Genomic DNA, 13,475 nt, shown 5'->3' with positions numbered 1-13,475 from the left:
CACTTAAGGCAGTGCTAAGAGGAAAATTCATAGCCTTAAATCCCTACATCAAAAAGTCTGAAAGAGCACAAATAGACAATCCAAGGTCAAACCTCAAGGAACTAGAGAAACAAGAACAAACCCAACCCAAACCCAGCAGAAGAAAAGAAATAACTAAGATTAGAGCAGGGCTAAATGAAATGGAAACAAACCAAAAAAATTACAAAAAATAAATGAAACTAAAAGCTGGTTCTTTAAAATGGTATATAAAGAAAAATAGACCATTAGCAAGATTGACGAAGAAAAGAAGAGAGAAGATCCAAATAAGCTCAATTAGAAACAAAACGGAGATATTACAACTAATACCACAGAAATGCAAAAGCTCCTTCAGGGCTACTGTGAACACCTTTATGTGCATAAACTAGAAAACCTACAGGAGATGGATAAATTCCTGGAAATATACCACCCTCTTAGATTAAACCAGGAAGAAATAGAAACTCTGAACAAACCAATAAGAAGAGCAAGATTGAAATGGTAATTTTAGAAATTGCCAACAAAAAAGTCCAAGACCAGATGGATTCACAGCTGAATTCTATCAAACATTCAAAGAAGAATTGGGACCAATCCTATTGACAGTATTCCAAAAGATAAAGAGGGAATCCTCCCTAAATCATTCTATAAAGCCAGTATCACCCTAATACCAAAACCAGGAAAGGACGTAACCAAAAAGAAAACTATAGATCAGTATTCCTGATGAATACAGAAGCAAAAATCCTTAACAAAATACCAGCTAACCGAATTCAACAGCATATCAAAAAGATAATCCGCCATGACCAAGTGGGTTTGATACCAGGGATGCAGGGATGGTTTAACATATGCAAGTGAATAAATATGATACATCGTATAAACAGAATTAAAAACAAAAATCACATGATCATCTCAATAGACCCAGAAAAAGCATCTGACAAAATCCAGCAACGCTTTATGATTAAAACCATCAGCAAAATCAGCATAGAAGGGTCGTACCTTTATTTAATAAGACCCATCTATGACAAACCCAAAGGTAACATAATACTGAGTGGGGAAAAGTTGAACGCATTCCTCCTGAGAACTGGAGCAGGACAAAGATGCCCACTCTCACCACTTCTATTCAACATAGTACTGGAAGTCCTAGCCAGAGCAATCAGACAAGAGAAAGAAATAAAAGGCATCCAAATCGCTAATAAGGAAGTCAAACTGTCAGTCTGCTGATGATATCATTGCATATCTGCAAAACCCTAAAGACTCCTGCAAAAAGCTCCTAGATCTGATAAATGAATTAAGCAAAATTTCAGGATATAAAATTAATGTACACAAATCAGTAGCTCTGCTATACACCAACAGCAACCAAGATGAGAATCAAATAAAGAACTCAACCCCTTTTACAATAGCTGCAAAAAAATTAAAATAATTAGGGACAAACCTAACCAAGGACATGAAAGACCTCTACAAGGAATTCTATAAAATACTGCTGAAGGAAATTATAGATGACACAAACAAATGGAAACATGTCCCATGCTCATGGATGAGTAGAATCAATATTGTGAAAATGACCATACTGCCCAAAGCAATCTACAAATTCAATACAATTCCCATGAAAATACCACCATCATTTATCATAGAGTTAGAAAAAACTATTCTAAAATTCATATGGAACCACGAAAGAACCTGCATAGCCAAAGCAAGACTAAGCAAAAAGAACAAATCTGGAGGCATCACATTACCTGACTTTATACTATAAGGCCATAGTCACCAAAACAACATGGTAGTGGTATAAAAATAGGCACATAGCTCGATGCAACAGAATAGAGAACCAGAAATAAACTCAAATGCTTACAACCACTGATCTTTGACAAAGCAAACAAAAACAAAGTGGGGAAAGGATACCCTATTCGACAAATGGTGATGGGATAATTGGCAAGCCACATGTATAAGAATGAAACTGGATCCTCATCCCTCACCTCATACAAAAATCAACTCAAGATGGAACAAGAACTTAAATCTAAGACCTAACACCATAAAAATTATAGAAGATAAATCAGAAAAACACCCTCCCATAAATTGGCTTAGGCAAAGACTTCATGACCAAGAACCCAAAAACAAATGCAACAAAGACAAAGATAAATAGATGGGACTTAATTAAACTAAAAGCTTCTGCACAGCAAAAGAAACAATCAGCAGAGTAAACAGACAATCCACAGAGTGGGAGAAAACCTTCACAATCTATACATCTGACAAAAGACTAATATCCAGAATCTACAAGGAACTCATACAAATTAGCAAGAGAAAATGGGCTAAGGACATGAATGGACAATTCTCAAAAGAAGATATACAAATGGCTAACAAACATATGAAAAAAATGCCCAACATCACTAATGATCAGGGAATTGCAAGTCAACACCACAATGCAATGCCACCTTACTCATGCAAGAATGGCCATAATCAAAAAATCAAAAAATAATACATGTTGGTGTGGATGTGGTAAAAAGGGAACACTTCTATGCTGTTGGTGGGAATATAAACTAGTACAACCACTATGAAAAACAGTGTGGAGATTCCTTAAAGAACTAAAAGTAGAACTACTATTTGATCCAGCAATCCCACTACTGAATATCTACTCAGAGGAAAACAAGTCATGTGAAAAAGAAACTTACGCAAATGCTTGTCAATCAATGAGTTGGTAAAGAAAATGTGATACACACACACACACACACACACACACACACCATGGAATACTATTCAGCCATAAAAAGGAGTGAAATAATGACATTTGCAGCAACTTGGATGAAACTGGAGACCATTATTCTAAGTGAAGTCACTCAGGAATGGAAAACAAAACATCAAATGTTCTCCCTCATAAGTGGGAGATAAGCTATTTGGATGCAAAGGCATACATATGATACAAATGGACTTTGGGGACTCAGGGGAAAGGATGAGAGGGGGATGAGGGATAAAAGACTACACACTGTGTACAGTGTACAATGCTCAAGTGATGGGTGCACCAAAATCTCAGAATTCCCCACTAAAGAAATTTTCCATGTAACCAAACACCTCCTTTTCTCCCAGAACTACTGGAATAAAAATAAAAATATCACAAAAACTGTTTTATACCTTAAAACGATTTTCTTCTTCTATTTTGTTTGGTTTGATAATGAGGTGAGAAAAGATATGAAGGACAGCCAGAGTGCTTATACCATTAAAAGATATATTAATTGATGTTTTTTCTTGAACTAAATTGAAAGTAGCCAACTTTCTCACCCTAAGGAGATCACAGATTAGTAGAATTATCTGCAAGGACATTTGCTACTTAGGAGACTTGAAGCTGGGGTGCTAGAGCCTGAACTTTATTATAAAAAATCTTCTGGCTCTTGGTAAGGGCCTATCTAGATTACTAGAGTGTGTTCTACTGGTTCTGAACAAAGTCAATGCCATATTAACTAGTAATTTAAAATATTAGGCTGGGTATGGTGGCTCACACCTGTAATCCCAGCACTTTAGGAGGCTGAGGCGGGCAGATCACAAGGTCAGGAGTTTGAGCCCAGCCTGAACAACATGGTGAAACCCCATCTCTATTAAAAATACGAACATTAGCTGGGCATGGTGGCACGCGCCTATAATCCCAGCTACTCAGGAGGCAGAGGCAGGAGAATCGCTTGAACCCTGGAGGCAGAGGTTGCAGAGAGCCAAGATCATGCTACTGTACTCCAGCCTAGGTGACAAAGCGAGACTCCGTCTCAACAACAACCACAAAAAATTAGCTGGGCATGGTGGCAGGCACCTGTAATCCCAGCTACTCAGGAGGCTGAGGCATGAGAAGCGCTTGAATCTGGGAGGCGGAAGTTGCAGGTTGCAGTGAGCTGAGATCATGCCATTGGGCTCTTGTCTGGGCAATAACAGTGAAACTCTGTCTCAAAAAAAAATTATATATATATATATTTGAAAGTTATTGAAAATGATATCTAATTGTGTCTAGGTGTTTTGACTGTGTTTCACCCCAATTTTTTATGATTTTCAAAATAAGTTATTTTAAAAACAATTATTTTTAAGATAAATTTATTATGGATGGCATAAACACTTTTTATTCCTTTTGTCTGTTAACTTCACTGTGGGATTTTTAACTTTTAACTTGGCAAGTTTACTCACATTGCAGTATAATGCGTTACAAAGAAATAAATTGCCTTTGGAGAGTAAGGTTGCACCCAGTGCTGTGACAGATAGGTCAGAACTTGCCATGTCAGGTATGAAAGTCCCTGTAGAGTGGATCCAAAAAGCAGTTTGTGGCACACTATTCATTTTCCTTAGAGTTCTTTGGCTGGGAGCTATTAGCAATGCCTAGAGAAAACATCTGACCCTTGCCACTATGTGTCTCTGTTCTGCCCAGGGTGGTAGGGTTGATTTCACTAGAGCCAACAGGATGAGTCCCTACAGGGCAGCATGCACAGTAGCTGTTGTAGCAGAAGAAATGAGAAAAGGAACAGGTCTACAGGTTAGAATGCTTGTTCTTGTTCTCTCTTCTTGTTAAATGATCAGTAACATATCCTTTACTAATAATATAATGGGTAGCAGGTTAAAACTCAAAGTTAACTTGGAAATCAGCTATTTGGATTCATTTACAGTTTAGAGGTAAAAAACCAAGATCCAGAAAATGTAGAAGACTCTCCCAACATATTTCTATATTTATGTTTAAATGTCAATGTGGGGCTTGATAGCATTTCAGACAGGATAAGATTCACTGATGTGAAGACCTGCATGGAGAAGGACTAACACATGTTGAATATGCATGCTCAATATGTGTGCATTCGGCTCCTTGACTGGAACAGCTCCCAGAGACAAAAATAGGCAATAGCAGCCCTCCTGCAATGGCAGCATAATCTGAGTTCCCCTTTACAAGTGAAAGTTCACTGTCAGGGCTGTTGGGCTCAAAGACACTTTCTGTGGGGTACAGGTTGCCCCAGAGAATGAAAGCTAACCTGACAGAGTGAACGATGATAGTTGGCATCAGCCATGCGTTTCTTAATTTTGTTAATTAAACCTTAAAAGAAAAATTTTCTAGGAATAATTCACCTGTAGATTAAATAAAGCTTTTTGGCTGCAGATACAGTTCCTTAAAGGATGCATCTTGCTGAATTGCTGTGTAGCGTGCTGGAATGCACACCCTCCTTTCACCGTACAGGCTCTTTATCTCATGTAGGGGGCACTTCAAAAAGTTTGTCAGAAAATGGTGAAAAGTGATGAAAAAATATAAACGTTATTTCTCAACATAAACTGCATCAAAGTCAAGACACTTTTGTAAGTGATAACACCAGCCATTTAGTCTATCCCTAGAGAACTGAGGATCCTGGGAATTTAACCATGTCAATGCAGTCTTTTTACATTATTAACTGAAAAAACAATAAGTGTTCCTTATAGAGATTTTAAGATAAGGAAACAAAAAGAAGTCAGAAGGAACCAAGTTACTACTGTAAGGTAGAGGCCTCATTATTTTCTATTGAAAGTCTCACCAAATTGTCCTTGTTTGATAAGACAAATGAGCATGAGCATTTTTGTGGTGGAAAAAGATTCTCTGGTGAATGTTTCCTGGGAATTTTGTTGCTACAGCTTTGGCTAACTCTCTCAAAACAGTCTCATATGAAACGCATGTTATTTTTCTTTGGCCCTCCAGAAAGTCAACAGACAAAATGCCTTGAGCATCCAAAAAAACCATTGCCATGACCCTTGCTCTTTACCGGTCTGCTTTTGCTTAAATGGACCACTTCCACCTCTTGGTAGCCATTGCTTTGATTGTGCCTTGTCTTCAGGATTATACTGGTAAAGCCATGTTTTATCTCCTGTTATAATTCTTTGAAGAATCAGTTCAGGATTTCAATCCCACTTGTTTAAAATTTCCATTGAAAGCTCTATTTTTGTCTGCATCTGATCTGGGTACAACAGTGTTGTCACCCATTGAGTGGGAACTTTGCTCAACTTTTAATTTTTCAGTCAGAATTGTGTAAGCTGAACTCACTGAGATGTCTGTGGTGTTGGCTATTGCTTCTGCTGTTGCCAGTCCTCTTCAATTAGGCCATGAGCAAGATTAATTTTTTTTCTCAAAAATTGATGTGAATGATCTGCCACTATGGGCTTCATCTTCAACATGGTCTTATCCCTTCTTAAAATGAGTTATTCACTTGTGTACTGTTAATTTCATTAGAACATTGTCCTCACAAACTTTTTATAAAGCCTCAATGATTTCGCCCTTCTTCCACCCAAGCTTTACCATAAATTTGATGTTTGTTCTTACTTCAGTTTTAGCAGAATTCGTGTTGCTCAGATAGAGGCTCTTTTCAAACTGAAGTCTTCGCCTTTTTAGTGTCTCAAACTAGATCCTGTTTGGACATGTTATGACAAGTTAGTACAAGTTTATTTTGGTACAAAAAATTGTGAGATTCATGCATAATTTTTTATAATATGCATTTTCCATGAACTTTTTGAAGAGGCCTCATATTTTATGTAACCCAGCTTCTACAGGGAAAAGAAACCTCTAATTGGAACATGATGAGAGTTAAGGGATAGTATGGGAAGAGGTCAGTGGAACACCCACAGTATTCCTTCCTGTATGGTAAATCCAGAGTCCCATGAGGATAGCCTCCTTCCAGAGCTCACTTTTTTCCTTTCTTTCTTTTTTCTTTCTTTAAGATAGAGTCTTGTTCTGTTGCCTAGGTTGGAGTGCAGTGGTGCCATTTCTGCTCACTGCAACCTCTTCCTCCTGGGTTCAAGCTGTTCTCCTTCCTCAGCCTTCCGAGTAGCTGGGATTACAGGCACCTACCACCACGCCTGGCTAATTTTTTTGTATTTTTAGTAGAGACAGGGTTTCACCATGTTGGCCAGGCTGGACTCAAACTCTTGACCTCAGGTGATCCACCTGCCTCGGCCTCCCAAAGGGCTAGAATTACAGGTGTGAGCCACTGCACCCGGCCCCAGAGCTCATCTTGATAGGTAACACTGAGTGTGACATTTCCAGTCAGCATGGACAGAGAATCCTGTTTACTTGCATTTCAACCCCCATCCCAGAGAATGTTGTGGTGTGCTCATCCCTAAGGCCTTCCTCAAACGGCCATCAGCATTAATCAAGAAGCTCCTTCTTCGAGAACGCTGCTGGCACCTACAGCACTTGTGTTCAAAATCAAGAAAGGCCACTCCAGATAATAGGCCTGAGCTCTATTTCTCCATAGATGGTGGGGCTTTCACTTCCCCTTTTCTTCTGTTGTTAAATAGGCAAACAAATAACACCGTTAGTATTCAGGGAAAGTGCCTGGATCCAGTTAATTACCCATTTTCACAAATCTAAGGTGATAAAAATATAAAAGATACTGCTATTCTCCACACCAGGACTATTTTATGGCTGAGAAAGCCTTCCTTTTTCACAACAGCAGGCAGAACTAATACAAGCCGCCTCACTGTGCACAGATAAGTTCCCCTTTCTCAGTTCATGACCTCAAGCTGATTAGGATCAGCTGCTCTCTGGAGACCTACATGCATCTCTCAATGCCAGGACATGTGCCAGGGTACCTCCTAGCTCCTGCTGCAACCGTCCAGACTAGATACTTGTCAACCCTCCTCACCGTCTGCGCTGGTTTCCACCCTGCACACTGTCAGACCCACACACTCACTGACACACCCTGCTCCCAGCAGGTCTAGATCTCAAGGCAGCATAATTGTGACTTTTTTCTCCTCTGTTATGCTTAACTTTCTTTCTTTTCTATGTACAAAGCTCCCTTTGAAGTACTGCATCTATTGTAGCAGAGATATAGCTCTATCTACTTGATTTGAGCAGTATCATTATATTCTGACATAGAATATTAAAGTTAATAGTGTTATTTTATGCATCCCAAACACAGATAGACTATAATCTCTCTTACTAAAATAGACATAAGTATTTATAGCTTCATACTATGGTTTGGGGAGAGAAGATTGATTATAAAACTGTTCAGAAACTTTTTTGATGAATTTATTTCTTTCCCATTGCTTCATATTAAAATATAAATGTTGACTAAGCTCTAATTTAACACAATTTTCACTTTTTCTGCAGCACCTGAAATTCTTAGAGGTTGTGCCTATGGACCTGAGGTGGACATGTGGTCTGTAGGAATAATCACCTACATCTTGTAAGTGAAGAAAAGCAATATTAATGGAAACTGTTTACCTTTCTGTGACGTTTTCTAGGTACCTCTAATTCTCATAAAAACCGTAAAGATTACTTTTTGCCTTTTTGTGATTTTCTGTTACATATTAAATGCAGTTAGAATTTCCTGAAAATGAACATTGCCTTTTATTTTGTAATTTTCTTGAGACCAGAATTCTTGTCCAGGGCTTTCCTATGTCTATATCCACTATGTAATGTACAGCAGATTTAGGGAACAATTTATTACTTGACAATAGTAAAGAATATGAGCCCAAGACCACCTGTGTAAACTTGCTCTTATTTTACTTTTTTGCATCTCATACAAAATTATTAGACTTAGTCCTTTTAAAAGGGCAAATGACTATTTAATTTCTTTTTTTATTTTTTTTTGAGATGGAGTCTCGCTCTGTCACCCAGGCTGGAGTGCAGTGGCCGGATCTCAGCTCACTGCAAGCTCCGCCTCCCAGGTTCACACCATTCTCCTGCCACAGCCTCCCTAGTAGCTGGGACTACAGGTGCCCGCCACCTCGCTCGGCTAGTTTTTTGTATTTTTTAGTAGAGACGGGGTTTCACCGTGTTAGCCAGGATGGTCTCAATCTCCTGACCTCGTGATCCACCCGTCTCGGCCTCCCAAAGTGCTGGGATTATAGGCTTGAGCCACCGCCCCCGGCCTTGACAATTTCATTTCTTAAGCAATTCCAAACTGGTATATTTTTTATCAGGAATATTTTAAAAATATTTTAAATGCATTTTAACTATCAATTTTGTTTCTTATTTCTGTTAGGTTTTCAAGGGTCTTAAATTTAACACCCTACACAAATTTCTTGGGAGAAAAAAAAAATGAGTGAAATATTTTAATCTCTGGTATCCCCAACTCCATTCCTGAGCTCCTGTCTAATAAGAAATAAGGAGTTTCATGAAATTTCCTAAGGACATCTTGGAACTGCAGGTGGTGATGAAAAAAAATCAACCAAATAGAAGAGCGTCTGAGAAGGAAGAATACTGTAGAACAACTAAAAAATAAGATATCGATGCTTTCAAGAGTTTAGTTCAAAACAAGGAGACTTAGTTGCCATTTAGAGAGTACTACAAAGTTAGTTGTTGGAATGCATAATTTTCAAATTCAGAGAAATTTTGAAGGGTTTGAAAATAGGTATATTAGTCTACCTGGGCTGACATAACAAAATATATAGAGTGGGTGGCTTAAATAACAGAAAGCTATTTTCTCACAGTTTGGGGGCTGGAAGTCCAAGACCAGAGGGTCAGCACAGTCAGCTTCTGCTGAGGACCCTCTCCTGGCTTGCAGATGGCCACCCTCTCACGGTGTCCTCACATGGTGGGGAGAAAGAGAGAGAAAGCTCTGTGGAGTCTCTTCTTATGAGGGGATTAATCCCATGAGGAAGACCCCACTCTCATGACCTCATCTAAACCTGATTGCCTCCCAAGGGCTCCATCTCCAAATACTATCACATTGGGAGGTGGGGCATCAACATATGGATTTTGGGGGTGGAGGGGGGAATACAATTCAGTCCACAGCAGAAAGCTTTTAATTAAAGTTGTTTTTAACTTAACAGTAATCTTTAAAAAATTCAATGTCCTGGTGATATGGACTAGGAATGGGCTAACTGTGGTAGGGCCCACAAGCACGTTAGCAAAATCTAAGTTCACCTGATATACAATGGTTGATAGCCAAGACAAAAAGGTTTAACAAGCAACTGATAAAATAGCCACCCACTAATATGTAATACAAAAAGATATTTTGTGTGCTCAATTCCTTGTGTCTTTAGAAAAGCTTGAGAAGGGCAGGGCGCAGTGGTTCACACCTGTAATCCCAGCACTTCGGGAAGCCAAGATGGGTGGATCACAAGGTCAGGAGATCGAGACCATCCTGGCTAACATGGTGAAACCCCGTCTCTACTAAAAATATAAAAAATTAGCAGGATATGGTGGTGGGCGCCTGTAGTCCCAGCTACTCGGGAGGCTGAGGCAAGAGAATGGCGTGAACCCAGGAGGTGGAGGTTGCAGTGAGCCGAGATTGCACCACTGCACTCCAGCCTGGGCAACAGAATGAAACTCCGACTCAAAAACAAAAAAAAAAAGTGTAAGAGGAATTTGGAGAGGTAAAGAATCCTGTTTTTGTCCCCAAAACGTAGGTTTGCCCCTAAAGTAGAAATATACCCAATTTATGTACCAATATACCAACAATTGTTACATTGTTGAAATGTACTGGGAGGCATTAAGTATTAATGATATGAAAGAAGTTGGAGAGATGGAATTAGGAAATTAAGTTACATTTACCCCGAAAAATTGGAATGTGGAATGCATAAAACTTAATGATATCACTGACATGGGAAAATGAAGGGAAGAATATAATTACTTGAGAAATATTTTATTGTAACCCTGAAAATAGTTCTAAAATTCTGTCCTATCCCCTAGTCCATTACCAAATTATACAAACTATTTTATATATTTCTTTTATCTTTATAAGCGTAAGGTAATTAATTAATAGGTTTAGTTGAAAGTAAGAGTGGTAGCCTTCAAAATGAAAATAACAGTGCTGCTTACAACTAATATTCTTTAGTTTTTGGCTAACTTATGTCAGACTCTAAGCCTGAGGACGTTTTGTTTACTCTATAGTTCGTTAATAATTGGTGAAGTCCACTGGCAAGGTTGACTGGCACATTTTCTCTAGTGGGTTGTGCCACTGGATCTCTGTATTTCCTTTATTGGATTGGTTTAATGTACACTTAGTGGCCTGCTGAGCACCTGAGACTATGACCTCTAACATCTCACTCATTTCACCAGAGTGGCTTGGAGACAGACAGAGTAGAGTATGGAAAGTAACCAAATGAAGAATTAGAACTAAAGATCAATTTGGTTAATGCTTCCTGGGAAAGAAAATCTTACAATGAAGCTACATTATGAGCTTCAGTCAGATTCTTTCTTCTGTCTTCCAAATGTTGAGGCATTTGTTTTACCGATACTTGTCTGTATGTACATAAATTCTGGGGCTCTTTTTTTTTAATAAAGCCATGAATAGACAGTGTAAAGAACTCTGTTACCTCTTTTGTCCCTCTTCTTGTGGCTACTGCTGCATTTTAACTTCACTCTTTGCTTCTTTTGTGTGTGTGTGTGTGTGTGTGTGTGTTTGTTTTGTTTTGAGATGAAGTCTTGCTCTGTCGCCCAGGCTAGAGTGCAGTGGCACAATCTCCACTCACTGCAACCTCCGCCTTGGGTTCAAGCGATTCTCCTGCCTCAGCCCCCCGAGTACCTGGGATTACAGGCGCGTGCCACCATGCCCGGCTAATTTTTTGTATTTTTAATAGAGATGGGGTTTCACCATGCTGGCCAGCCTGGTCTCAAACTTCTGACCTTGTGATCCACCTGCCTCAGCCTCCCAAAGTGCTAGGATTACAGGTGTGACCCACCGCGCCTGACCCACTCTTTCCTTCTTAAGAGTTCTAGCTTGTCACCACCAGGCTATTGATATGGCCTTGCTATTTCTAAGAATGCCATTAGGCTGAAAATGAAGGCCATCCTATTTTTTCTCCCAGGAATTCTTGTATCTTTACCTTTTATACCTAAACCCTCTGCCCCTACAGGCAAAAACTGCAGGACTGGGTCTTATGATCCGATCAGAAATCAGATAGCATCAGAGATTCAAACTCTCTCCTTTAGCTTTCAACACTACAGTTCTGCCCTAAGGCTTGAAGTTGACACCTTTTACCTCTGTCACCAAAGTACAAAGTCACTGACAGGACTGAAATGAGAGAAAAGGCATGTGAACACTATAACTCTTGAGTGATCATTTTTGTCTCTAGATTTTCAGAAGGGGAAATATAAGGAAACTCCTACACTAAGTCTGGAAAGCTGGCTCATTCTCCATGACTAACTGCAACAGGCCAAAGGTTTCTAGTGTTGTGGAGAGCAGGGCATAGCAGGGCAGGCAAGGCCAGACTCTCCCATTGTCAAGGTGAGGACATGTGTCCCGTCTCACCTTAGGCTGCTCTTCCACAGGCAGGTCGGGAATGAGATTCTCTGTGCAGACTGTTCAGTAGGGAAAGGGGGAATGCATTGGCCCAGGCCTCTGCACTGTCAGGCCTTGCATTTTTCTCGCTGGCTCCAGAATATCTGGAAGAGACAAAAATTCTCTCAGTGGGACGTTCTCTGAGCAAAAGGACATACGAAACTGCTTCGTTCTAAAAACTCATTGTATTAGGATGCACTTTAATTTTTCATGCTATATGTAACAAACCTGCATGTTGTGCACATGGACCCTAGAACATAAAGTATAATAAAAAAAAAAATTCATGGTGTGTACCAACCTGGTCAGCTTGATGGAAGCCTTTGGGAAAATGTCTTTTATTCATCCTCCCTCCCATCTTCATTTTTTTCCAAATGCAACACATGCCCTGACATGGGCTTTTTTAAGCAGTTCCCTCTTGGTCCCTATTGATTTTAGAACTTCCACTCATCTATAAACAGTGGACGCTTGGTGGTCCCAAACAACTCGCTTTTCCTTTCTCCCTTGTTAAGATGCCCAAGATAGTTCTCTGTCCCTTTTATCCCATTTTTCCCATTCATTTTTAAACTGACTCCATAGTAGAAAATGATACAAAGAATAAGGTAAATTGAGGCTGCTCATCTCTTTGGCTGCATCTGGTGGCTATATTAATATTAAACATCTTTTAAGATCATTCCCTGACAATAGTTTCAGCTCCTATCTTTGTTCACTCTGAAATCCAAACTGGAATGGAATGGAAATATCATAAAGCTTTATTCATTTCTATGGAGGATTTCATAGAATAGGGCAGAATAAAAATAAGTGAAAATTTCTTCTTTCCACTTTTTAATTTCTTTACTTTCAAAATCCCAGCTCTTCCCTTTCATATTAAATTGGAAGTCTATTCAATCTCTGTCTGCCTGTCTGTTTTCTCAATACCTGTCAAAAAATCCATGGAAAGGCTTTAGCATAATGTCTATAATGTTAGCTATTATTATTCTTGTTCTTCTGTGTAATAAGAATTGTAACAATTATTATTATTAGACAATAATTATAATTATTACAGCTTTTTGTCGAAATCCTAAGTTGGTTTTATATTAATTCCTACTTCCTGAGGACTTGATTATGTGTTTACACTATCAATAGTGAATTGTAATAAGGCAATTGCACACTTGTGCTAAGTAGACTTGCTTCCATAGCAGGAAGCTGTGAAAAAGAACAGTCTTGAATTCCTACAGAAATTTGATGAAATATACTTGAGCTTTTAAAGACATTTTATTCTCTGTATTTTGT

The 13,475-nt window shown here is 39.0% G+C and overlaps 1 protein-coding gene across 1 annotated transcript in view; it reads left to right on the top strand.

The window, feature by feature from the left end:
- The window catches only part of CAMK4 (calcium/calmodulin dependent protein kinase IV), a 272,059-nt gene that overhangs the window by 246,353 nt on the left and 12,231 nt on the right, over positions 1-13,475 (top strand). The window contains exon 8 of the mRNA XM_030927210.1: positions 8,087-8,162. Within this exon, the coding sequence (XP_030783070.1) occupies positions 8,087-8,162 (76 nt within the window). The remainder of the gene's footprint in view (positions 1-8,086; positions 8,163-13,475) is intronic.

Source organism: Rhinopithecus roxellana, chromosome 3 (assembly GCF_007565055.1).
Source record: "Rhinopithecus roxellana isolate Shanxi Qingling chromosome 3, ASM756505v1, whole genome shotgun sequence".
Lineage (NCBI taxonomy): Eukaryota > Metazoa > Chordata > Mammalia > Primates > Cercopithecidae > Rhinopithecus > Rhinopithecus roxellana.
The sequence above is the reverse complement of the archived record's forward strand: the minus strand, read 5'-3'. Positions and strand labels throughout refer to the sequence as shown.